General features: G+C 40.9%; 2 protein-coding genes across 8 annotated transcripts in view; both read left to right on the top strand.

Annotated features, from left to right (window-relative positions):
- The window catches only part of LOC123788434 (uncharacterized), a 47,483-nt gene extending 30,788 nt beyond the window's left edge, over positions 1–16,695 (top strand). For 4 of the 6 annotated variants that reach the window (XM_087870242.1, XM_087870241.1, XM_087870243.1 and 1 more), the window contains 3 exons: positions 2,017–2,123; positions 12,581–12,743; positions 13,138–16,695. In XM_087870242.1, the coding sequence (XP_087726368.1) occupies positions 2,017–2,123; positions 12,581–12,743; positions 13,138–13,273 (406 nt within the window). In that variant the 3' untranslated portion in view covers positions 13,274–16,695. The other 2 variants (XM_087870244.1, XM_087870245.1) reach the window with 2 other exon arrangements.
- A 1,534-nt stretch (positions 16,696–18,229) lies between these two features.
- Positions 18,230–24,484, top strand: RNF7 (ring finger protein 7). Of its 2 annotated transcripts, none has more exons than XM_045791900.2 (3): positions 18,230–18,495; positions 22,347–22,394; positions 23,961–24,484. In XM_045791900.2, the coding sequence occupies exons 1-3, from the start codon at positions 18,328–18,330 to the stop codon at positions 24,015–24,017; spliced, it is 273 nt and encodes a 90-aa protein (XP_045647856.1). In that variant the 5' UTR covers positions 18,230–18,327; the 3' UTR covers positions 24,018–24,484. The 2 variants fall into 2 exon arrangements, with proteins under 2 accessions (XP_045647856.1, XP_045647855.1); XM_045791899.2 differs by having other exon boundaries at positions 18,234–18,502.
- Positions 24,485–26,990: the final 2,506 nt, after the last annotated feature.

Below are 26,990 nucleotides of genomic sequence, written 5' to 3' on the forward strand. Positions count from 1 at the left end.
GACTGAGCCAAAATCAAGGGTCGGACGTTCAACCAACTGAGCCACCAGGTGCCCCTTGCTTCATATATTTTTAAGATCCATTGTTAGGTGCAAAACATTTAAGATTAAGTCACTTGATGAATTGACCTTTATTATCATTATGAAATCCCCAGTAATATTTTTCTCTTATCTCTGGTAATGTTCCCTTCTCTGAAATATACTTTGATGAATATTAATATAGCTACTTCAGCTTTCTTTGGATTAATATTAGCATGGTATATCTGTTTTTGTCCTTTTACTTTTAACCTATATGTATTTTTATAGTAACTTCTCTATAACTCAGTTTCCTCATTTGTAAAAATGGGGATAATAATAGTGTCTAACTCAAGAGATTGTTATAGGGTTAAATTAGATCATGTATGTATGTGCTATATGTAGTGCATAGGACTCCAGCTAGCACCTCTATACAAATTAGAAAAAGAACCCCTCCGGACAGATAAATTAAAAGACTCATCACCTCTGGCCAGTGAGCCAGAGGAGGTTACCCTTTCTAGGTAATGCTTCAGGTCCCAGAACTTGACAAACAAAGCTTGGCAGATTTCAGCCGCACTCACACCTTTGGAGGGCCCATTTGTGCTAGGCACGAGTGCTTAAGCATGTGGGTGGCCCTGATCACATCTGATGCATAGTGAATGCTCCACAAAACCTTAGCTCATGTGAGGCTGTGTAGTGTAGTGATTAAATCCATCGCCTCTGAAATCAGACTTAGATGTAGAATTGTCGAGTTGGGAAGTTTGTCTTCAACACTCTCCCTTCTCCTTCTAGAACCCCTGCTTCCTCAAGCATCCCTGCTCTCACCCATCTTATCTGAAGGAATGGGACACAGACAGGCAGTTCAGGAAGCCAAAGCCAGACAAGTCCTGATTAGATAGGCTATTTCCTTGGGAGCAAGACCTTTGAGAGGGAGAGTCTGGCAGAACCATTGAGCCCCACCCTTGAATGCTAGGTGCTGAATCAACAGAAAGTGCGTACAGGGAGAATGACCTTGTATTTACTACTGGTCTTAACTGAGATTTCACATCTCCAGTGCATAGTAAGGACTCAAAATTGTTTTATTGAAAGTCATATGATAATTTCTTTCAGAGCAGAGGCCATGTGTTAAATTCCTTTCATCTCTGCAATGTTAGACATATCATATGCATTTAGTCAGCATGCACTCGATATAATAACATTATTGGTGCTGCATTTTGCAAGATACTTTCATAGGAACTGCTTCATTCTGTTTTCACCACAACCGTATGAAATAGAAAAGCCAATTTGGGGGCCAATGTTACAGATGAGGAAGATGAGACCCAAGAGGGCACATGGCCTGCCCATGATTACACAGTTGACAGGAGGTAGAAGCTGACCAGGAGCCCAGGCCTTCACCCAGATTCCATGTCCAGTCATGATGCCAGAGATTCTCAAAGACCAGTTGGTAGGCCAGTGCTAGGACATGAAGAAATTTTCAATAATCCTCAAAGAGATTAGAAAAAGAAGATAGTTGGAGTGTTCATTTTTCATAAAGCTAAGCTTACTTAATTTTAAAAGCTATCCTTTATTTTGAGACTATGCCCTTTCTAATTTTGTGTAAAAGTATTTGTTCTTTTATAGTGTTGCTAGATGAGAATTGTTATTTGACATACTAAGAGTTGTCAAGCCAGTCCCCCCAAGCTTTTTGACATCTTACTGGTGTGTGAAATCTAAAAGGCTGGGAATCCCTGCACAATACTACACCATATCTTCTGAATAAATAGATGAATGGAAGATTTAAGGCAACTAAAAGTCTTACTTAGGAGAGGCATCCAAACTAGGGATTAAATTGGAAAATACTGGATTCAATTTCAAATTGGGTCAGTGCATCATCTTTGGAAGGGGGTCAAAGAGAGTGTTGAGGACCTAAGAAGAGAGATCAGACTCCAAAATAAGTGGATTGAGTTTCTTTGAGTAACCATGCTTGGTACAATGCCATTTTGATTTGTCATTTTCTTTGGCCAGCCTGATCACATACTCCGCTCACTTAAGGGAAATTGACCTCGGAAACAATGTCCTGGGAGAAATGGCTGCTGCTGACATACTTGAAGCACTGAGAGCCAGAAAGACAGGTAGAGTGTTTGTGGTTTGTGTTCCCCTCCACTTGTCCACATCTACTTACCCCTAAATGCTGTACTGCTCACAGCTTGCTTTACTTTTCTCATTAAATAACTGGCCTGACCTAAGTGACAACCAGGAGCACTGTCTTAAGCCACCTACCCTTGTGTCCATTTGCTCAGTGATTTGCACAGAGTTCAAGAACTTTTATGATGTCATATGTCGTCTTTGACCTAAGCACAGTAGTTTTCTCTTATGCATGGGGGACATGTTCCAAGACCCCCAGTGGATGCCTGAAGCTGCAGATAGGACCAAACCCTATATATACTAGGGTTTTTTTTCCTATGCAAACATACCTACGAGAGTTTAATTTATAAATAGGCACAGTAGGAGATTAACAATAATAACTCGTAGTGAACTGGAATACTTAGGACAGTACACTGTAACAAAAATTATGTGAATGTGGTCTCTCTCTCTCAGATATCTTACTGTACCGTACTCGCTCTTCTTCTTGTGATGATGTACGATGACAAAACCTGCGGGAGGAGACGAAGTGAGGGGAATGACGCAGTAGCATTAGGCTACTATTGACCTGCTGATGATTCCTCAGAAGGAAGACCATCTGCTTTCTGACCATGAGTAACTGGAGCTGTGGAAAGAGAAAGTGCAGATTAGAGGAGGGCTACTGTAGGAATATTCTCTGAGGACCCTCTCCTAGTCTCTATTCTCCCCCACAACGCAACCTGCAGATATTTCTCCAGACAGCAATTGGAAAACTCAAGCAACATCCCTTATAAGATTCTGACATGCTTGCTGGACCCTCAGAGATTGCTTAAATTGTGATTGACGTTGGGGAGAGCACGAAGGGCCCTTTAAGACCATATAATCCTTTGAAAATGAGAGAATCACATAAGGAATGAGTTATTTATTTAACATTGGCCAACCCTGCCCTCCTCCTTTCATTAATATGCATGACCAGAATTAACGATAGCCATTCTTACTGCTAACAAAGAGAAGATGAGAGAGTGGCATTTAAAATAAAGCTCAATGAAAGACATTGTAAGCACATGTAAACATCCAAATTCAGTGTTTAAAAAGGGGGAAAGAGCGCCTCGGTGGCTCAGTTGGTTAAGCGTCTGCCTTTGGCTCAGGTCACGATCCTGGGACCCTGGGATCGAGCCCCACAACAGGCTCCATGCTCAGCGCGGGGAGGCTGCTTCTCCCTCTTCCTGCCTCTCCCCTTGCTTGTGCTCTCTCTCTGTCAAATAAATAAATAAAATCTTTAAAAATAGTAAATAAATAAATATGGGGAAAGACTTCTGTAAGACTGATGAGTCACAGACCTGTACCCCTGAAACTAATAATACATTACATGTTAATTAATTGAATTTAAATTTTAAAAAGTGGGGAAAGAAGTCTAGGTGCAGTATCTGGCAGGTTATGTGAAGAAAATTAAGTAGTGCAAGCGTTGGCCTTTATCATTTCTTCGATAAAATGACCTTAGAGACATGGCATAGTTTTACATTGCCTTTTTCCCCTCACACTGGCAGTTCTAGAGAGAAGAGTTACAGCATTACTGTCTACTGTGTTGCCATATTTATTCTGAAACCACTGCATTGTCATTTCTTCACAGCCAACCAAATGATCCCAAGATTTTTGAATTATCCCTTCATTTTGGAGAAACAGAACATCTACTTCCTAGTCCATTTGAGTTGAATTCAAATGCAATGGAATTATTCTTTTAAAATGAATTTAAATTGAACTTTAAGCTTAATAAGCTGAAAGCAGGTTATGACTTCATCTGGTTTTCCTTAGCACCGAGGTCACTTTCTCACTATAGGCTGTGGCAGAAGACATTAAAGGCTGCAGGCAGTCTTCGGATCATTACTGTAGTGAGTGCTAATGATGGACAGTCTCAGCTGATTTGACAGAAAATTATTCTCATTGAGTACTTACTTGGAGCTGCAGAATATTGTGCTTGCTTAGTAAATGGTTCAGTTTGCATAAATGGGGAAGATAATGATGAAATAACCACCTGAAAATACAGCTTCTCGTTTAAAAAGCATTAAAAAACAATTTCTAGTTCAAGAAAGCGTTTTTCCTCAAATATAGTAGTATATATCATGAGTAGCTTGAATGCATCCACATTTTGAACCAAAATAATTATGGCATGTTTTTGATGGAGCACTTCAGGTTGTTAGTTTGAACGCCAAGAAAGACTGCTCAGCAGGGTTAGCTGGTTGGATTCTATAGGGAAATCTCTTGCCATTTAGCCTTAATGGCATCCTTTTAAACATTAAAAGCAAATAATATCACTGATTATAGAACTAATGTTCTTCTTTTGATTACTTGTGCCTTCTTATCATTTGCAAGTTAACAAGCTAATTTTTTTTTAAAGATTTTATTTATTTATTTGACAGAGATAGAGACAGCCAGCGAGAGAGGGAACACAAGCAGGGGGAGTGGGAGAGGAAGAAGCAGGCTCATAGCAGAGGAGCCTGATGTGGGGCTCGATCCCATAACGCCAAGATCATGCCCTGAGCCGAAGGCAGATGCTTAACCGCTGTGCCACCCAGGCGCCCCAACAAGCTAAATTCTGATCCTAATTCTACTCTAACAGCCTAAAGTCATTTACTTGTCTACCAAGGAATTCTTAACGAACTACCTTTAATGATGGAACAAACACACAGTGAAAGGTTTCTCAGAAACATCAGCAACGTCATTTGTTACCAAAAAACAAAAAGGTTAGCAGAGGGAGAAACTGCTATCTACATCTTATAAGGTTGGTTGTTTTTTTTTTAAGATTTTATTTATTCATTTGAGACAGAGTGAGAGCTAGAAAGAGAGAGCACACACACAGGGAGAGGGAGGGAGAGAAGCAGACTCCCCACTGAGCAGGAAGCCTGGGCGCAGAGCTCAATCCCAGGACCTGGGATCACGACCTGAGCTGAAGGCAGATGCTTAACCAACTGAGCCACCCAGGCGCCCCAGGGTTGCTTTTTTACTAATTAAAACAAACAAACAAACAAAAAAACAGAAGACTTCAGGATCATTTCATTTATCCGTTCTTATTTATCTGTTTATTTCAACATAAATTTATTAAATGCTACAGAACAAGGCAAAAGGGCCCACAGACCACTGAGCCAAATGCAAACAGGCTCATTAAGTGACCCACCCTGAAATAGCCATAGGCCCTAACTGACCAATTACAACCAGGCACAATTCCTAAGATTACCAAAAAAGGGAAAATTCCATACATTCCCTGCCTCCTCACTCTGCCCTATAACTGTGGTGCCTACCACTGCCTCTTAGCAGACAGTCTCTCCTTTGCTGTCCTGTCCACCACTCCCTTGCAGTGTATTCAGTAAACTTTTATCTCTTTTGTTCTGCCTTGGGTGACTTCTTTCACCACCCATGCTGCCAGCCTGCGGAGCACCCCATATTTGGTGGCCTGCACATCTGATCGGGACACCCCACAAATGCCAGGCCTTGTTCGAGTTGAGCAGTGAATCCCTACTTTCATGGGTCTTACTTCCTAGTGAATGACAGACAGTAAACCAACTATAAAGAGAAATAAAATATATTTTATTGTATATCAGATGGGGATCATACTTAAGGGAAAAATAAAGCAAGAAAAGGAGATAACGCATGTATGTCAGGGAATGGGGAGTTTATTTAGGCTAGCCGGAGAAGGCTGTATTAAGAAGAAACATTTGATCAAAGACCAGAAGATGTGTGGCAGCAAGCCATGTAGATATCTGGGAAAAGAGTGGTCCAGGTAAGCAGAACAGCAAGTGCAAAGGCCTATGGCAGGAGGCTGGCTGGTGTGTTCTAAAAGCAGTATGGAAGCCAGCATGGCTGGAGTGGAGTGAGAAAGAATGGGAGAGGAACAGGACCAAAAAATTCCAAGAAGTAAGCATGGAGGAAAGAGGGACTTCTAGGCAACTATGAGGACTTTAGTTTTTAACTTTACTGAGGTGGAGAGGCATTTGAGATTTTTGAGAGGAGTGACCCAATCTGACCCACATCTTAACAGGATTATTTCAGCTCTAAGTTGAAAATAGATTCGAGGAGAGGTGAGGACAAAAGAAGGAAGACCAGTTGGGGAGTTGTCTCTGGAAAAATTAAACAGAAACTTTCGGCAGACCCAGGACACCCAGCATGGCAGAGAATAAGGGTGATGTAAGAAGCTGAAAAGAAGAGGATTAGGGAAAATTCTACACACTGAACACTTGGGACTCTGCCTCTACCGTTACCAGAGCCACTTTGTCTGCCCTGTTTCTGGAGCCTGATAGCCGTGTAGAAGACTGGGGTATTCTTTTTTTTTTTTTTTTTGAGAGAGAGAGAGAGGGAGCGCATGCATGCAAGAGCAGGGGCAGCGGGGGTGGGCAGAGAGAGAGGGAGAGAGAATCTTAAGCAGGCTCCACACACAGCGCAGAGCCTGACACAGGGCTTGATCTCATGACCCTGAGACCATGACCTGAGCCAAAATCAAGAGTCGGATGCTTGGGGCACCTGGGTGGCACAGCGGTTAAGCATCTGCCTTCGGCTCGGGGCGTGATCCCGGCGTTATGGGATCGAGCCCCACATCAGGCTCTTCTGCTATGAGCCTGCTTCTTCCTCTCCCACTCCCCCTGCTTGTGTTCCCTCTCTCGCTGGCTGTCTCTATCTCTGTCAAATAAATAAATAAAATCTTAAAAAAAAAAAAAAAAGAGTTGCTTAACTGACTGAGCGATCCAGGTGCCTGTGGGGTATTCTTTGATAGACGGAATAGCCCCAGAGAAAGGAACAACAGGTGCTGACTCATGGCCATGCCCTCATCATTCAAAAAAGCCCAGCAGGTAAGCAAGCCCTGCTCATACAGAAGAGCTTCCCATCAGTGTTTGGATGCCTCATGCTTCACTGTGAACGGAAATCTGAGAACTTCCCCCCGTAAAACAGAAGATAATGCTTCTGTGAAACAAGAACAGGATGCTATGAAAAAAGAATAATTGGGAAAATAAGAAAAAGTTCTTCGCAAATAAAAATGATAGCCGAAATAAAAATTTCAAAACAAATGTTAAAAGATGAAGTCAAGCAAGTCTTTAAAAAGTAGAACAAAAAATTGATGAGAATATATATAGAGGATCAGTCTGTGGACACCAGCATTTATTTAACTCATAGTTCAGAAAGAGAGAAGAGAGAAAAGTGGGGAGAGGGCATTATCAAATAATTATCAAATAAATCAAGAACTTTCCCTGAACCAACAGACATAAATCTGCATATCGAAAGAGTCCATTGAGTGCCCAGCAACAGTGAATGATAAAAGTTATATCACCATGGCATTTAGAACACTAGGAACAAAAGGGAGATAAATACTGTGTATTCCATTGGAAGGACTGAGAATCAGAATGACATCAGACTTCTAACTGGAAGCTAGAAACTATGGGGCATGACATGACAACTCTGTGAGAACTCTATACATTCCCAACTCCTAACCAAGTATGACGATAAAGTAAAGATGTTTCTAGCATACAAGAACTCAAACTGGGCCTCCTCTGTTTCCTAGGAAGCTCCCAGAGAACACACTTGAGCAAAATGAGAGGGAACCACAAAGATGAAGAATGCGGAATCCAGAAATCAGGAGAATCAATATAGGAAAGTAGAAAAGGAAATCCCAGATGATGGTTGAGGGCCAGAACTAGTCCAAATTGGAGCCGAAAAATAGAAGACTTTGGGAAGGAGGAATACCGCAGTAAAAACTGAATAGAGCGTTGGAAATACTTAAGTATTTTGCAAGAAATATGGGTATATGACAAATAAAAGAAATTGGGGGAAATACTTAGAATAGGTACACAGAAAACAATGCAAAGGAAAAATTGAGACAATTATTAACTCAAACAGAAGAAAATTATATAAGTGGGGTAGCTGGCTGGGTCAGTCAGCAGTGTGTGTGACTCCTGATGTTGGGGTTGTACATTCAAGTTGGGTGTAAAGATTACTTAAAATAAAATCAGAGGATTTGAAATAAGGCAGTAAATCTCATGAAAAACACCTGAGTGAGTTAAAAGTGGTTGTCTCTGGAGAAGAAGACTGGGGGTGTCGAGGGGAAAGGCAAGGTTCTGTTGTTTTTCATTATGAACTTTTTAGCTCTATTTAATTTTTTAGCTATATGTACGCATTACTTTGTTTATATTTTTAGAGAATTGAAAAGTGGACCGCTTTCTACCATGTGATTCTTTGTTATATAATTCCATGTCAATATCTAACACTATCTCTCTTTTTCAGATTTTATTTATTTGAGAGAGAGAGAGCACTCACGCAAGCACGAGTTGGGGGAGGGGCAGAGGGACAAGCAGACTCCCCACTGAGTGCAGAACCTGACTTGGGGATCGATCCCAGTGCCCCAAGATCATGACCTGAGCTGAAGTCAGACGCTGAACTGACTGAGCCACCCAGGCAGCCCAGTATCTAATACTATCTTTAATCACCTCAGCTTCCACTAAGGAGTTGGAGGCCTCACACACTATATAGAACATTGATGAATGGCTAGAGTTTTATAAAGAGATAAAAAGGATGACCAAAAGTGTGGTGTTCAGGGAATGTGACAGTCTTTTGTGGGTGTGGCTGTCTCGTGAATCCTCTGAGACCTCAAGCTGGCCCCCATACCACACTGCTGGCCCCATTTGAAGTGGTTTCCAGCCCCCAACACTCCTCACAGCCTGAGCCATGCATCTCCCTCCTGACCTTCACACTGGTCAAGACGTTGGGCCTTGTTTTCTTTTCTTTTTTTTTTTTTTTTAAGATTTTATTTATTTATTCGACAGAGATAGAGACAGCCAGCGAGAGAGGGAACACAAGCAGGGGGAGTGGGAGAGGAAGAAGCAGGCTCATAGCGGAGGAGCCTGATGTGGGGCTCGATCCCATAACGCCGGGATCACGCCCTGAGCCGAAGGCAGACGCTTAACCGCTGTGCCACCCAGGTGCCCCATGGGCCTTGTTTTCTTATTGAAACTCCTGTCTTCCTCTACGTTTGAGCCTGTCTTCTTTTTTTCAACCCTGAGGTTTGTTTTTCTCCCTGATGATGATTTCTTCCTATTTGCTATTAAATTCTGCATCAGTTAGAGATGATATTTGGCTGCATGGAATAGGACCAGCTATAGTGGCTTAATCAGGAAGAGGAAGACAGAGTGGGTACAGACACGCCCCAACATCATTCCTTTCTCTTTCTCCACTGTCAGCCTTAGCAGGTGGTTTTATCCTCATAGCTGTAAGGTGGCTGCTTCACTGAGAGCCTCCCATCTCCATTCCAGACCAGAAGAAGGAGGAAGGGACGAGGAGGAAGTACTGGTACCTGTATGAGGAAATGGCAGAAGTCCCTAGCATACTTATGCTCATTTCCAGTTGGTCAGAAGCATGTCACATGCCCATCCCTAATTTTTAGCTGAGCACATTGCTGCCCTAAGAAAAATCTGAGCTCTGTTAGAAAATAAGCTCAGAAAAGTTATTAGTCAGGAAACTTGAAGTATTTGCCTCAAGCTCCTTTAGATGATGATTGATAGGTCAGCTGGTCTACACTAGACCTGGTCAAAGGCCTTTGAACGCAGTGACCCCTCCGGAGTGGCCCAAGTGAGACACCAGGGTCTTTATTAGACATTCCACGTGGCCCCTCAAGTCACCTAGCAGACCTACATCTGTAAAACCTGCTGCTCTGTAAGGAACCATGGAAGACACTGGGCCGAAATTAGACCCAGGAAACATGAGTGCCTCTCAATCTAGGCACACCCCTGGGAGATGATTGCCTTAGATTTTATTATGGCCCAGCCCCACCCTGAAGTATCAGAGCAATGTTCTCCCTACCACCACACCTTTTTTTGTGATGACCCACAGGATGGAATGTCCCATAGGATAGAATGACCACACCAAGTACCAATAAGCACTGCTCACCAAAGGAAAACATCCAAATAGGACGCTGATGTTGCTTACCTTCCAGGCACATATGTACCACCAAAGCAAGCCCTCAGTGACATGGTTTCTGGCCCTTTATAAGTCCTGAAATTAAAAACTATATTGTCTTATACCTCCAGGTCCCTTGTCCATATTCATCCACCTTCCCCTCCACTACCCTTTACTGTGCCCGGCCTGATTTGTTCCCACACCCTGACAGCCATTTTCATGTTTCAACCTCAGTTGACCCTCTGGAGGGTCATGCAGTACTATTTTTAAGTACTTATTTTTAAGTACTTATTTATAGTACATACAGTACTATTTTAAGGTTCTTATTTTTCCTCTCGACCATATTTCCTACCTACCTTTCTGCTTCTGGCCTCTTCCTGGTGTATCCTGACCTCCAGAAACTACAGCTTGCAGGGCCACAGAGGCCCTACAAAAAGGATCCGGACATCTGGCTAGATGAGAAACAAAAAGGGGGAGAAGGGCAGGCGCCATGGGAAATACCAGAAGGATGGGTTGACACAGGCTCTCCAAGTGGCATGCTAGGTATTTAAGTCTTATTATTCTGACCCCAATTTTGATGTGTGGGAGTCGGTTTTTCCACACACCACCAAGCAATTCCCGAATACTAGCTGGGTGGCCTACAGTTCAACTCAATTCTGACCCTACCTGCCTGGAGATTAGCACCAGATTCCACAGGTTAAGGGCTCAGTCCCACAAGACTGTCCCCTCCCCACCGCCACCACTTAAGACATCAGTAGCAAGTCCAGATTGTTGTGTGGGCTTTCTGACTGACTGGCTATAAATCTGAGGTTCTCATGACCCACTCCTTGGGTTTGATTAATTGGCTAGAATAGCTAATATGACTCAGGAAACCAGTTTATTCACTAGATTGCTGGGTTATTACAAAGGATATTAAAGGATACAAATCAATAGCCAGGTGAAGAGATACAGAGGGCAAAGTCTTGAACAAAGCAGCTCTGTCCTCATGGAGTTTGGAGCCCAACATGGTGGCACATGGAAGCATTCTGGTTTCCCAACCTGGAAGCTCTTTGAATCCTGTCCTTTGGATTTTTATTACATAGGCATGATTGATTAAATCATTGGCCATTGGTGATTGATTCAACCTCTGGCCCCTTTCCCCTCCCAGGAGAATCAGGAGTTAAGACTGACAGTTCTAACCCTCCATTTATGCTTGGTTCCCCTGGCAACCAGACCCATCCTCAGGTGCTGTCCAAAAGTCTCCTCATTAACATAAACTCAGGTGTGGTGGAAAGGGGCTCCTTATGAATTACAAGGTACCCATTTCAACCTTTATGGCTCTAAGGCATTTTCAGGAGCTGAGAACAAGGGATCCAGTATAGTTAACAGGGAGTGTTATATTAGCATCAAGTGTACAATATAGTGATTGAACAATTGTGTATCTTACTCAGTGCTCATCGTGCTAAATGTACTCTTTAATCACCATCACCTACTTTACCCATCCCCCCACACACCTAAGAAACCAAAAGATGCGCCCATTTCTCTTATTGTTCAGGAAATGCCAAAGGTTTTGGGGGCCGTGAACCATGAACAAAGACCAAATATATATGAGAAATCTGAATAATCTAAATGTATATTTCTTATAAATCACAATATTGCTGGTCTTTATAGGAAAATCAGTGAGAAATCTTGGTTTCGAGTGATACAAGACCAACTCAAACTGATCTAAGCACACACACACAAAATTGTTGCCCCATATAACTAGAAGTCCAGGGGTGGTTCTAGGCACAGGTCCAGCTGGATTTAGGGGTTCAAGTAATACTACCTACCTTCATCTCCTGGAAGTTCTGCTTGTGTTGACTTTATTCTCAGGCAGGTTCTTCCTACAAAGTAGCATTTTGGGCAGCACTGACCATAAGTTTACATTGTACCCATTTAATCTCAAGAAAGAGTCTTTCTGCTGATTTCACTGGACCATCACGAGTCACACCTATTAACCATTCACTGTGCCAGGGAGAATAAATCCACTAATTGGCCAGATCTGTGTTATGTGCCCATCTACCCCTGGAGGACAGGGGAGGGGAACCCCAAAGTAAACCCAAGATTCTGTTCCAGAAAGAAGCTAAAATGCAAGCTGGACAAGCAAAACCAAGAGAGGTCCACCAAACATGAAGAGCCAATAAACTATTAGAGGTGATGAATGACAAGATCAGAATTTCACTTTCAGATGATTAATCTGGAAGTAGATTCCAGGATGAATTTGGGGGTGGGGAAGTCTGAAGCTAGAAAGACCAGTTGGAAGGCTACTACAATTATCCAGGTAAACGTATGATAGTAGGAATGGAAAAGAAAGGACTAGAGTGAGAAGTTACTACAGAAATAAATTGTTATGGATCACTCACATCAAGAAGATATAAGGAAAAGGTATTAGGTGAGAGGAAGATTGCCCCATTAATAAAAATGTGGGAGAATGCCCCTCTCAGAAGCTAAGACCCAATCCATCAAATGGAGTTGTGAGAGATCCTGCCTATTTACTATTATGTTCTTCCTCTTTCAGGTAAACTCCCAGTCTTAAAAATTATAATCACTCCTCAAGTCTCTTCAGACATCTTCAGATCTGTTTGGAAAAATAGCAAGAAATCTAGTATTACCCATAAAAAGAAGAAAGAGGTATGCTCTTGGATGTCTGTGTCTGCGAGTTACAGCCACCAGGGGATCAGGTGTGTGGAGCCTGGGTACTACACTGGGGTAGATGCTACCCTCAGCAGATGTTGCACTTGATAAAATCATGAGCATTTTGGTTCTAGGTAACAGTATCCTAAACCATCAGTCCATTCTGATGGATGATGATTGTACCAAAGGACAAGTAGTAGGATTCCCTCAAATGTTAGTGCAAACCTTGCCTCCTGTCTTCAGCTTTCCCACTTCCTCCCCAAATCCTGGTTCCTGTTAGCTTATTGTGGGTTTGAAATGGTGAATTTAACTAAACTATTTATGAAACATGTGGGATCTATTAGGTAGGTAATGCTTTACATATGTTTACTCTCTGTTGTATGAAGTTGAACTTCCTTTTTTCTTTTTATAATTTATGATTTTTTGTTCATTATTTCACAGGTTAAAAACTGAATGTGGATGCCATTTATCTTTATGGATGCTATCTATTACCATGGCCAACCGGACATGTGTAAAAAGATATTGCTTGTTCTATAATAATAGTTTTCACTGGAACCAAGCCCCTTTCAAGTTCTAAAATTTGATGACTAATTTATGTAAGTTCAAAGTAGTGTTAATCCTATTATGCTTGTCATTTTCTAAAATGAGGGTTTCAGAAGCTGGCCTTAGTAAATACAGGTAGGATTCTTCTCTGGTGCTTCTCACGTGCATGTGAAATTTATAACTTGAAGGAAGTCACGATCTTTATCTAAGAAAGAAAGAATTTTCTTTTGTAAGTGTATCTATAGTTGGGAACAATAGGCATATTTGGAAATAATCACTTCCTGAAAGACAACATCCCCCCAAATGGGGATCTTCCCCAAATGAGGTAATTTCTAATCACTTTAACCGCCCCCCCCCCAATGAAGATGTCTGCTCCATGGGAAAGAGAAGAGGTGTGATTGACCAACGTACGGATGATAAATTGGATTAGTTGAAAGTTATATGGCATGACAATATGATGCAGGGATGAAAAGTGTGGACTGGGGAATGAAGTGGACTGGAATTCTCGGTGGAAAACTGCTGCTTTCCAGTTGTGTGACATTGGCCAAGTGAGGCTTCACTGAGCCTCAGTTTTCCCTGATAAGATACAGATAAGAATAGCACCTGTCTCATTTGGCGAGCTCTGAATGAGATGACACATGTCAAGAATTTTTGAACAATACTTGTTTCATAGTATGTGCTCAAATATAAATATTAGTGGCAGTTATTGTTGATGTTAGAATTGAATGATTCCAGTTATTTCACTTGGAAAAGCTACACAAGAAAAATAAAAAAGAAGAAAAACAGACTTAAGACCTTTCCATTTTGAAGGAAAAAACAAAACAAAACAAAAAACCCACACAAAAAGCAAGTCTGGTGGGGAGCTTGGCTGGCTCAGTTGGTAGAGCATATGACTCTTGATCTCAGGGTTGTGAGTTCAAGCCCCACATTGGGTGTGGAGCCTACTCAAAATAAAAAATAGAGAAAGAAAGAAATGAATGCACATAAAAAAAGGCAAGACTTATTCAACTATGTACAAATCAAGTTCTGGCAAGTCTGTGGAACCAAACTATGTGAAGGTGAGGATGTTTTTTGGTTTTTTTTTTAAAGATTTTATTTATTTATTCAGCAGAGATAGAGACAGCCAGCGAGAGAGGGAACACAAGCAGGGGGAGTGGGAGAGGAAGAAGCAGGCTCATAGCAGAAGAGCCTGATGTGGGGCTCGATCCCAGATCGCGGGGATCACGCCCTGAGCCGAAGGCAGACGCTTAACCGCTGTGCCACCCAGGCGCCCCAGGTGAGGATGTTTATAGTCAATTATGTTCACCATTAAATATCTTAGCATCTAGCTAGGAAGATAAGATCCTCATATGTTAAAAGTAAGTAATAACAGAGTGTGAGAGTTGAAATAATATAACAGATCTTCAGAACTTCTATATCCGGTATATGAGGCCTCCTAAGAAATTGTACCTGCTTTAAAAAAAAAAAAAAAAAAGATTTTCAAATTTGCCACTGACATCCACTGGGTGGGAGTATAAGATCTGTGTGCCTCTTTAGAAGTCTTTATTTTTTTTTTTTAAGATTTTATTTATTTATTTGAGAGAGAGAGAGCATGGGGGGGTGGCGGGGAGGCAGAGGGAGTGGGAGAAGCAGACCCCCTGCTGAGCAGGGAGCCTGATGCGGGGCTTGATCCCAGGACTCTGGGATCATGATCTGAGCCAAAGGCAGATGCTTAACCATCTGAGCCACCCAGGCGCCCCTTGAATTCTTTTGACATTGTCCATCAAAATGAAAAATATATAACTTTTGACCTAGTTATTCTAGAAATATATTTTACAAAGATGCTCTCAAACATGTGTAAGGAAATATTTATAATGATGTTTAATGTATCATTTATTATACATTGGAAATAGTTTAATGTCTCTCAAAGGATTTTCAGAGAAATAAATCACAGGAAATGTATGTGGTGGAATACCATGCAGCCATCAAGAATAATGTGGATAAGGAAGTGCTTATGTGAAAAGCTGTCCCACTCATACTGTTAAACAAAAAGAGCAGGCTAGAGGGGCACCTGGCTGGCTCAGTGAGTGGAGCATCCAACTCTTGACCTCAGGGTTGTGAGTTTGAGCCCCCTGTTGGATGTGGAGATTACTTTAAAAAAATATTTTAAAAAGCAGGCTAGAGAATAATATGTGTAAAAAACTCATATGAAAAATGAATTGATATAATATGAGCCAGCGATCCCACTTCTGGGTATATACCCAAAAGAAATGAAAGCAGAATTATGAAGAGATATTGTATACTCATCTTCATAGTGGTATTATTCACAGTAGTCAAAAGGTGCATGCAACCCGGATATCCATTGACAGATGCATGGATCAGCAAAATGTGGTCTATCCATACAGTGCAATATTATTTTGCCTTAAAAAGGAAGGAAATTCTGACACATGCTGCAACATGGATGAACCTTCAAGACATTGTGCTAAAGTGAAATAAGCCAGTCACAAAAAGACAAATACTGTATGATTCTACTTACATGAGGTACATAGGGTAATCAGACTCAGAAACAAAGAATGCTGGTTGCCGGTGGAAGAAGGGGAGATAGAAAGTTGTTTAAGGAGTATAGTTTTGGTTTTGGAAGATGAAAAAGTTTTGGAAAGTGTTTGTATAACAGTGTAAATGTCCTGGAGCACCTGGGTGGCTTGGTGGGTTAGGCGTCTGACTCTTGATCTCAGCTCAAGTCTTGATCTCAGGGTCATGAGTTCATTCCCTGCATTGGGCTCCATGCTGGGTGTGGAGTCTACTTTAAAACAAAACAAAACAAAAACAACATAAATGTACTTAAGAGTACTGAACTCTATACTTAAAATGGTGGCAAACTTCATTCTGTATATTTATCTCAATTAAAAATTTTCTGGGGCACCTGACTAGCTCAGTTGGTAGAGTGTGTGACTCTTGGTCTCAGGGTTGTGAGTTCAAGCCCCACTTTGGGTGTAGAGATTACTTAAAAGTAAAATATTTTTTTTTAATTTTAATGAGTTGTATTATGTGTTTGTACATATGTAGGAATTTCTGGAGAGTCTATTAACAGCACTTGTTTTTTTTTTTCATTGTATACTCATTTTACTATTTTTAAATTTTTATCATTTATGAGCTGTCAATTTTAAAAACTTGAAATTGTTCCATAAACATCAGTAACAGCACTTTTTGCTTACTATGTGACCCAGTGCCAAAAGAGTGGAAGAAACACAGTAAGTGCTGTGATTTCCTGGGAGTACATGAATATATGTTGGCAGAGAGCAAAGATGAGTAAGATTTCTCTAAGTGCAGAGAGCAATCCAGCTGGAGCAGGTAGGGGAAGTTCTGTCCAGTTTCAGAGATGTTAAAGTGTGAAAGAAAAGAGGCCATCCTCTCGGCTTTCATCCTCTCATCTGACTTTCTCTTCTTTTCTCTTTCAAACTGGCCGGTTCCCAACAACTTAGTGCATTTTATCCTCATCTGATTCCGGCCTTCCTCCTTCGTTAGATATCTCGCATTTAGAACCATCTCTAGTCAGATGTGTGGTCGTTTAATATGAACAGAACATGTTCATCTGGGTTTGTTTATAGGCATTTTTATCTGGCTCATAAAGTTAGTGTGGTGAGATTAACATCTGCCATCACCACTATTGCTCTGCTCTGGCTGACAGCTTGGAGAGGTGTGCTCTCTTCACTCATATCCTGGACTTGAGGGCCTCCCATCTCCCCCCAGTTCAAACTTGACTTCTTCTATGATGCTTTTCCTCATAGCATCAGTCCTCAGGGATATCTCTGTCCCTCACACCATTTAATATTTCACTCAACAAGCAGCACGCATAGCATCTGGCCAAATGTGACCCTGTGTCCATATTTCTATTTTTACATATTTATGCATCCTTGTGTCCTCTGCCCGACTGCTGGAGTTTGGTTAGCCTCCGTCCAGACACAAGGCCTGGCATGAGGGGACCAGGGGAGACTGAGAGGCCCAGTAAGAAGACGTTGGAGGCTTGGAATCCCAAACCCGACACTACAGGTGTCCACCACTAGGTGGTGGTGGTCATCAGTCATCTCCTTAGGCATTCTGTGCCTCAACTTTCTTATCTTTCAAAATGAAGATGTTGTCTGCTTGGCTTGAGAAAACAGTAGAACATGACCCCAGGCTAGCAATAGAAGAACCCAAGTTTCATAATTGTCACCTTCACGTAATAGCGGTGTTACTTGTACATATAAAAGGAGGAGGTTAACCTACATCAGGTTCTCAGAGCATGGGCCCCAGAGTTCTTGGCATCCTTTCAGGGTACCAACAGGTCAAAACTATTTGCATGCCAATATTCAGAGCTATTTCCCTCTTTTCACTCTTTAGGAGTGTACAGTGGAGTTTTCCAGAAGCTACATTGTATGTGGCACCATTGCTCTAATAACTTGTGATCAGTTTATTACTGTTACTTTAAATCTTCCCCTCAATTTAAATTGCTTAAAAAGCAAACATAAATCTTACATAAAGACTCTTTAAGGTCCTGTGGTTTTTAAGTATAACGGGGTGCTGAGCCCAAAAAGTTTGAGAACCACTGAACCAGGTTTCTCACAAGACCTGAGGCCAGACGTTTCCTAGATACCGAGGACAAGGTATCTTGTATAAAGACATGGTCCCTGCTCTGATGGGGTTTACATGGGCGGGGAACAGTTATATTCAAGATAATTTGTGAGAGTGTTAAGTTTCTTGGAGGCACACATCAGGACACCTGGTGCCTGCGCAGAGTGCTCCGGGTCGCGGGAGAGGAACACTCAGCAGCGAAGCGTCCAGGCTTCACACCGTAATCGCCCAGGCTTCACACCGTAATCGCCCTGAAGGCCCTCTGCGCTCTCAGTTGCCCCAGCGAGCGGAGGTGCAGGGGTGGACAAGCGGTCCGGCGCTAGCGTAAGATGACGTCACTGGGCCGCGCCAGCCAATCGGGGCGGCCCCTGCCGTAGGCGCTGCGGTGTTCCGTGGCCTGCAGGCGGCGCTGTGGCCCGCCGGGCGGCGCCACGGAGCCGCCATAGCCGCCCGCCTCCGCCGACTTAACGTCTCCGCTGCCGGCCCCGCGTCGCCGCCATGGCCGACGTGGAAGACGGCGAGGAACCCTGCGCCCTGTCCTCTCACTCCGGGAGCGCAGGCTCCAAGTCGGGAGGCGACAAAATGTTCTCTCTCAAAAAGTGGAATGCGGTGGCCATGTGGAGCTGGGACGTGGAGTGCGATACGTGCGCCATCTGCAGGGTCCAGGTGATGGGTAAGCGCTGCACGCGAGGCCCGGGCCGCGCTACGGCCTCCGCGAGGCCGACTCTGGGCGTGGGGGACGGGGGAGCAAGGCTCGGAGAGACTCGGGTCGCGAGGAGTGGGGGCAGGGGCGCCGGGGGCCAACAGTGCTGCTTCTGGCCTGAGGGCTGCTGCCTCCGCCTGGAGGTCAGCAGGCGCCCGGCGCCGGGAGCTGGTCTTCTCTAGGGAGAGAAACGGGCTGTGAGCAGAGAAATTAAGGTAATTTCAGGTAGTGATGGGTGTGGCCAAGGACATAAAACTGGGTCATTTGATGGCAGCTAGGAGAAACCACTTCGGTTTGTGTGGCCAGCTCCATCCCTAAAAGCAAACCGCAACGGGGTCAGAGTAAAGGCCCTGAATAAGTAGGGCACTTTAATGGTTGTGGTCACCCACCAAAGTGATGCACTGGAGTCCTCTTCCACAAAAAACGACACCCTCAGTTCGCTCCTGAGAGGCGAAGGGAAGAGTGTTCTAGCCACTGCATTTCTGGGTTAGCTACTGCTGTTCCGCAGGCTTTTGAATCTGCCTGCCTCGGGATGGGTCAGATGGCACTCGCTTGTCTTGAAGGGGATACAGTGTGGTTCAAGAATATTTAAGGTTCGCAGGAATTGAAGAATGTAAGCCCTTTATTCAGAAACATAAATTTTCATCTCCTCTGGCCCCTCCCTATCATAGGATGCCATTTCCTGAAGAAGATCCTGCCCTTCTCTGAGTCGGGCCTTTGTGAAGAACCCTCTCGTACAAAATAAAATCTTAACTTCTTCTGTGATATTTCGAATAAAAATACTGGACCAAGCGGAAACCTTTCAGAGCAGCTTCATCCTGTTACATTTTATATGCTCTCTGTTTTAAGATCTCAGACCACCTTCAAAAAGAGATGCTATCTAAATGCAAGTTGTATTTCTAAATAGAGCATTTAAAATACTGAGAGAGGATCTTAATGTTTCTTGGGGGTAGGTGGAAAAAGCTGAGGTTCTATAGTTTGAAAACTTTGTGTTTTGCTCAGCAAAATGAGAGAATTGGAGAAAATAAACAGAATTGCTCTCTCAAGGGATGAAATTTAAACCTACCAGAATCAAGATTGATTCTCAATTTACACTCTCTTTGGTAACTACACTCTTTTTTGTTCATCAGGACTTGTTTCAAAGAGGATTTACAAAAATGGGATCCAAATATTTTTTGTTTTTTACCTTTGAAAGAACTTAATTTCAGACATGATCCACTTATTTTGCGTAATTAGGTCTTAAAGTGCCTAGTTTATTGGCCTGCAGTAAATCCCCCTTGCCCCACCCCTTACTTAAACTACAATCATAATTTCCAGTTTGTGTGGCATTGTTAACTTATCCAGGCAACTTAATCTTTTCTTCTTTTGCAAGACAAGCTTTGCTAAATATTTTATTCTCTAAATTTTCTTTAGTTTAAAAAGAAGAGTGTTCCAGAAAGTTTGCTTTGTATTTCTCCCCAAAGAAAAAATTTTAGATTTGTAAGTAGAAATGCAGAATTCAAAGTAATGGTTGAAATCTTGCAACAAATAAACTTTACTGGGTTATTTAGAGTAAGTCAGAGTATGGGCTATAAATATATGGTTCACATTCATATTAACCTTCTAATTATAGCAAGTATTCTGCTACTGTGGATTAATTTTGCAGATTTATAACAGCTGTCCTTTGAGTTCAGAAAAGTATTCTGGACTAGACCTCTGTGTTTTGTTTATGAGGTGTTAAAATCCATTTAGTGGTCAGGTGACAGCAGAAGGAAGTTTGTTTTTCAGACTTCCCAAGCCTTACCCTAGTAGCATCATTCTAAAAGGTGTTACTGTTATGGTATTCCTTAGAAATGTTCTGTTTTAGATCTTAGGAATATCACAAAGAGAATTTTTTTTCTTTTATCTAAAACTTCAGGAATTTTTAGATTTAGGTGGGTTTTGATAATGAGTCTAAATCAAAGCTCAATCAAAATTGTAATCCGAGATTTCTAGATTGTGCAAAAGAGCCCACTTAATTCCATTTCCTTAATATTTTGAATTCATTTCATACACCTAAATGATTTATTATGACTTCTTGATCCAAGATTTGCCTGTCAGCCTGTTCTGATGTGGTTAACACTCTCTTCTTTGGTTTTCGCTCTTCTCCCTTCATTCTGAAAGGGGCAGATGGCATAGTGAACAAATGTTGAAGAAGAGGAAAATAGGTTTGCTAGTTCTGTTGAGTTCTAAAGAGCCAGAGTAACCCTTCTTGGCTATTTATGTTAACTTGGACATTTGACATACCTTTTGGAGTCTTGTTTGCCTAATTTGTGAAAGAGGTAGTTGGGATCACAGACTATAATTCTGTGATTATACAGAACCAGAGCCATGTCCTCACCCTTATATCATGATCCTTATGATATTTAGTTGTTTGCCTGCCTACCTTCCCATTTCCTGGTGAGACCAGGGACCCAGACTCGGTCATTTTGGTGTCCCCAGTGCATAACTCCTTATACAGAGTAGATACTCAGTAATTGTGGGATTGAAGAAAGCCTCAGGAGGCAGTGGTTGTTTTTAATCCACATGGAAGAGGCTAGGGTGGTGTGTTTTTTTAGGGTAAGAGCATGCAGAGAGGAGCAAACAAACGCCTGAGCATAATCCAGTGTAAGAAGAGGAGCAGGCTTCAGCTCTACCGTGTATCTATTTTTACAGAATTCTTTTTCTCCAATTTATGTTAAAAACCTTTTTTTTCTTCTGTTCTGTTGCTTTGAACTTCCTTTTTCCCATCTTGGACTCCTCTTCCAGCTAGTCAATGAACCCATTTTTTTGGTCCCTAAAATATTCTATATTACCTCCTTCATCAAGCAAATAGTAGTACACAGTGAATTTTGAAAACTTCTAGTATATCCTTTAGGTTCCTCTTCCTAGAATTTACTCCCAAGTAAATTATTAAAATACTTTGTCATTGTTGGATAAATGCTTTGGAATCAGACATATTTGTAAAGGGAGCGTTTTGTTTTTCTTTTTTCTTTTTTCTTTTTTTTCAAAGATTTTATTTATTTGAGAGAGAGAGAGCAAGAGAGCACGAGAGCACAAGCAGCGGAGAGGGAGAAGCAGGCTGCCCATTGAGCAGGGAGCCTGATACGGGGCTCCATCCCAGGACCCTGGGATCATGACCTTGAGCCGAAGGCAGACTCTTGACTGACTGGGCCACCCACGCGCCCTAAGGGAGCATTTTCTTAAAATAGAAAAAAGAGAGAGAACCTAGTATTTAAGAGTTCTTTAAAAATTAATTTTAATTTTTATATAGATCATACAGTCACGTAATTCAGAATTTTAAGAAAATATACAATGAAAACTCCTTCCCATTCCATCCGCTCTTTGGTAAACTTTATTATTAGTTACTTGGGTATTCTTCTAGAGTTTCTGTATGTGTGTATAAGCAAATACCAATATATATGCATGGCTTACTTAAAACGGTATCTTGAAACTAAACTGCCCCTAAGGTTGAACTATGTGAGCATGCCCAATCCATATGAACTTCTAATATATAATGGGGTATGGCATATTTTTCTGTAGTGGTTGCATGCACCTTTGGGACATCTTTTCATCAGAGTTTGTAAAAGTAGAGGGTCAGTAACCCTTGTGAAATTGCTCCTGGTCATAAGTAAATGAGTAGAGTGCCTTGTACTTTATTCATCTTTAAACAGTTATGTTCAGATGAGAAATTAATAATATGAGTCTCTTATCTCCATCTCTAACCCTTTGGGCTTTTATTTGACTTTGAAGTGTCTGGGTTTTAAAAGTTGCATTCTGAGCATCAGAATGAGAATTGCTATTTGTTTACTTTTAGATGCCTGCCTTAGATGTCAAGCTGAAAACAAACAAGAGGATTGTGTTGGTATGTTGTAATTTCATTCTCTTGCTTTTTCAACGAAGGTTTTCTCTCAGCGGGGATGTTTGAATTTGCAATTAAGATTGACTTTATCAATACACAAAAATAAACTGTAAAGCAGTGATCCGTTATTAATATAAAATGTGTTCTCTAAAGGCCTTAATGGAATTAATCTGCAAGTCCTTTTATTGCCTGTAATTAAGAATTGATTATACATTCTAGGCATGGGCATAGTAAATATTTGATATTCAAAAAAGAAATCACTCTTTTCTATTAAGAAAATTATAAAGTAAGGAATTTGCCAAAATATCACTTAAATTTAACTGTATTATAGGTCAGATCTGGTAGGGTTTTATTCTAATAAAGCACATCAGTTTTCAGTACTCTTATGATACAGTATTTAACTTTTCAACTAACACAGAAAAAATTCTAAGTCTCAAGATTTTTTCCAATATCGTTTGTATATGGAAATCTATTAAATTTTGCTAATCGTCTGGGACTACAAAAGTTGTCTAAGGCTAAACATTTTAAGCAGTTCAGAGGTTTTTATGTCCTAGTTCTTGAGGTCATCAGCTCTAGATTGCTATATATAAAAGCTTTTCTGAAGATGAGAGATTAACTTTGTCCTTTGTGTCTGCATGGTTTACATATAGCTTCTTAATGATATATGCGGTATTTATCAAATCCTGTTTCTTTGTCCTGAAACACTTAGAATGATTTCCCCTTGCTTCCTACTCCCTATAGCTAATTTTCATAAGAAGATGTGGGGTTTTTTCATGTTTTTTTTCTTTTTTTTCCTATTTCTTTCATTGTTTGTTATCGTATAGGTCAAGCAAGGGACAAATAAAGCCCACATTTGAGACTGTATTTCAGATTATGGGTGACTTCCCTTGGTTTAAAAACTATTAACGGAAATTGTGAGGTTCAGGCCACCTTTCTTTGATCACAAAGAGACCTCTCTTTCCAGCCAGCCACTTTGCAAAGTTAATGTGTTTGTCATATGAGGAATTGTACTGTTTATGGATGACTTAACATAGTTCATCACCACTTCCAGAAAATAACTCAGTAGATGTACAGCTGATAATGTTTAGAAGCATGTCATCTATTTATAATAGACTACTATGAACTGAAAACATTTAAAACTCATTATCTTGGTAAATAAAAATCAGGAGGATATTTTTCAATAAAATAAAGCATAGAAGGAAGGTCTCCAGGTCAGTGTATGACTGAGAAGATCTGGGATCTAAGGAAGGCTCAAGTTCTTTAATCTCCTAACTTCAGGAAGACAGCATGTGGAGCTGTGTAGGGACTGGGGGCCACCACATCACCCACAGATTCTAAACAATGATGGAAAGTCCCCTAATCACAGCGCCTCATCTCACTTAAGTGTAATTTATACAGGTAAGTTTTTATTTCTTTATAGATAGAAAAAATATCGACCAATTAGCCATCTTGATTCAAGATTATGAACCGTGATTATTCTTTATAATATAAAATAACCTATGATTTAAGTTCAGTAATTTAAATTAAAATATATAAATCAAATAATCTTTTTTTTTCTTCCCCTTTCAGTGGTCTGGGGAGAATGTAATCATTCCTTTCACAACTGCTGCATGTCCCTGTGGGTGAAACAGAACAATCGCTGCCCTCTCTGCCAACAAGATTGGGTGGTCCAAAGAATCGGCAAGTGAGAGTGGTGGAAGGCTTTCTCAGTGCAGTTGTTTGGAGCCCTGGTGGATCTTGCTATCAAGAGCCCTACAAAGGCCAGAACACTCCAGGGAACTAATTCTTCAAATAGGAGGAGATGGCTCTGTGGTCTTTTGGTACTCATCAGAGGCATGATTTAGCATTTTGTTAGTTTTATTTTCAGAAATTCTCTACAATTAAGATAATTTATTCAAGATGGTCTTTCCTACCTCTGTGGTATGTGTCACACACACTGCTTAGAAGTGCTTTAAAGGAGGAGAGAGCTACAAATTGAATGACTTTATAATTTACTTATTGATATCCAAGAGGCTGTGGAAGCAGTTCCATTCGGAAGAGAACTTGTTGCATGCTTATAGTTGATCAGTTAAAAAAAAAAAAAAAAAAGACAATATTATAGTAACAAATAAAGTGCAGTTTAAAACCCAACTCTTATCCTTAATTTGTTCCTGATATTTATTTTTGGCTGGGAGGGGGTGGTTCATGAAATCGTTATTTGATATAATGAAAATTTTAAGTTTGGACCAGTGAACAGGGTAAATAAAATTTAACCTTTGGACATATGGAATATCGATTGTCTCTTAGGCTATCATCCTCTGTCTTTGGCTCATCAAGACAACCTAAATCTACACTCACCTCACAGTTCAATCATTGAGCGGTAAAGAACAGAAGTATTTTCAAGTTCTGGCCAGATTATGTTGTAATTAAACTGTGTTTTAGGTGGAATGTTAATGAGGGAAAATGTTTACCACTGTAGCATTGGATCAAAAAGTTTATTTTATTACACGATGTTTTAATAAATGGTTTATTCTTTTTACTTCATTTGAATTGTCATTATTACAATTTTATGCACAACCTTAAAGTTCATATCAATAAACTAATATGTCAAGTGAATGATTTTACTTAACTTGAAAAAATATTCATATACTCTTATTTTGTAATAATAAAACTTAAAGTTTATTACCTGGAAACATTAAGTGTGAGAAAATACTTAAATTTTATTAAACTCACTCACACATAATGGAGGATATTTTGTAACAGTTTATGGACCACCAGGTTTTTTTGTATTTTTCCGTAATAAAGGCCACAGCTATAAATTTTATTTTTATTTATTTTTTAAAGATTTTATTTATTTATTTGACAGAGTGAGAGAGACAGACAGTGAGAGAGGGAACATAAGCAGGGGAAGTGGGAGTGGAAGAAGCACGCTTCCCAGCAGAGGAGGGAGCCCGATGCGGGACTCGATCCCAGAACTCTGGGATCATGCCCTGAGCCGAAGGCAGACGCTTAACAACTGAGCCACCCAGGCGCCCCACAGCTATGAATTTTAAAAACTAAAATCTTAAGGGGCGCCTGGGTGGCGCAGTTGTTAAACGTCTGCCTTCGGCTCAGGGCATGATCCCAGCCATCTGGGATCGAGCCCCACATCGGGCTCCTCCACTGGGAGCCTGCTTCTTCCTCTCCCACTCCCCCTGCTTGTGGTCCCTCTCTCGCTGGCTGTCTCTCTCTGTCAAATTAATAAAATTTTTTTAAAAAATCTTAAAAAAAAAATAAAACTAAAATCTTAAAAACTTTATCATCAACTTCTGCAGTTTGTCAGTCTGAATCTTTTTGTATCTAAGGAATGCAGATACATAAAAGAATGTTAAACACTAGAATTCATAGGCTTTCATATTGGCTACTATTAATCTGATTTCTCTGGGAATTACTGCTTTATTATGTATTTTTTCACAATTTACTGAAAAAATTACAATGTGGGGGTCAAGCACCTTTTTATCATATAATATCAAGGGTAATATTATCGACATGATTTATTGAAGTTCATGTTGACCTAGATTACTTGGCTAGATTGTCAAGCTTATTTTTTTAAGATTTTATTTTATTTTTAATATTTTTTATTTATTTGAGAGAGAATGCATGGTGGGGAGGGGCAGAGAGAGAGAGAAGCAGACTCCCCACTGAGCAGGGAGCCCAGTGTGGGGCTCAATCCCAGGACCCAGAGACCATGACCTGATCTGAAGGCAGATGCTTAACCGACTGACCCACCCAGGCACCCCAATTTTATTTTAGGAGAGAGCACACAAACAGGGAAGGAGCAGAGTGGGAGGGAGATACTCTCCAGCAGACTCCGTGCTGAGCACAGAGCGCAGCACTGGGCTGGGGCTCAGTCTCGGGTCCCTAAGATCATGATGAGCTGAAACCAAGAGTCGGACTGCTTGTCTGACTGAGACACGCAGGCATCCCAGTCAGGCTTCTTTCTTGTAGTTACTCTTTCCCTTTTTCCACACTGCATTCTTTGGGAGAAAGTCACTAAGTGCAGATAACACTTAGGGAGGGGGAGTTAGGCTTCTACTTTTTGAGGGTAGAATATTCTATTACTTGGAATTCTTTAGGATATTTATCTTCTATTTAATCACTTATCTATATCAGTAAATAGTGATGAATCCTTTCGGAAAGATTAAAACTTACCAATTCCATGGAAATGACTGGTTCTTAGACTACTCTGGATAGAACACCATTTATCTAATGATACCTGTGTAAGGAAGGATAGAGGGATAAAAAAGAAATACAAGGAAAACAGTTTAAGCAGCATATTCCAAACACATTATAGATTAAATCCCAAAGTTCAATCACACTTTCAACATCTCATTTTGAGGTCTCCAAAAATTCTTAGGATATGCGTGCCAGAATTTCTTTCCTAACATACTAATATACACAAAATTGAACATTAGAAGGAAGTTCTAGGTGGTTGCTTTTCAAGCTATAATGTTTTAGAGTTCAGACCTTCAAAATAGATTTTTGTTTGCCTTAGGTAAACCTGAACAAACATTAAATTGATGCATAACACATGATGTTAATAAAAAAAATGGTTTGGGGTTTTGTTCGTTTTTGGTTTTT

This window comes from Ursus americanus, chromosome 20 (genome assembly GCF_024610735.1).
Source record: "Ursus americanus isolate L20-20 chromosome 20, mUrsAme1.1.p, whole genome shotgun sequence".
Lineage (NCBI taxonomy): Eukaryota > Metazoa > Chordata > Mammalia > Carnivora > Ursidae > Ursus > Ursus americanus.

Excerpts from the sequence above, each read along its gene's own strand:
- RNF7 (XM_045791899.2), top strand. The coding sequence starts at position 18,328 with ATGGCCGACGTGGAAGACGGCGAGGAACCCTGCGCCCTGTCCTCTCAC. Across the intron at positions 18,503-22,346 it reads CTGCAGGGTCCAGGTGATGG|ATGCCTGCCTTAGATGTCAA; the intron begins GTAAGCGCTGCA and ends GTTTACTTTTAG. Across the intron at positions 22,395-23,960 it reads CAAACAAGAGGATTGTGTTG|TGGTCTGGGGAGAATGTAAT; the intron begins GTATGTTGTAAT and ends TTCCCCTTTCAG.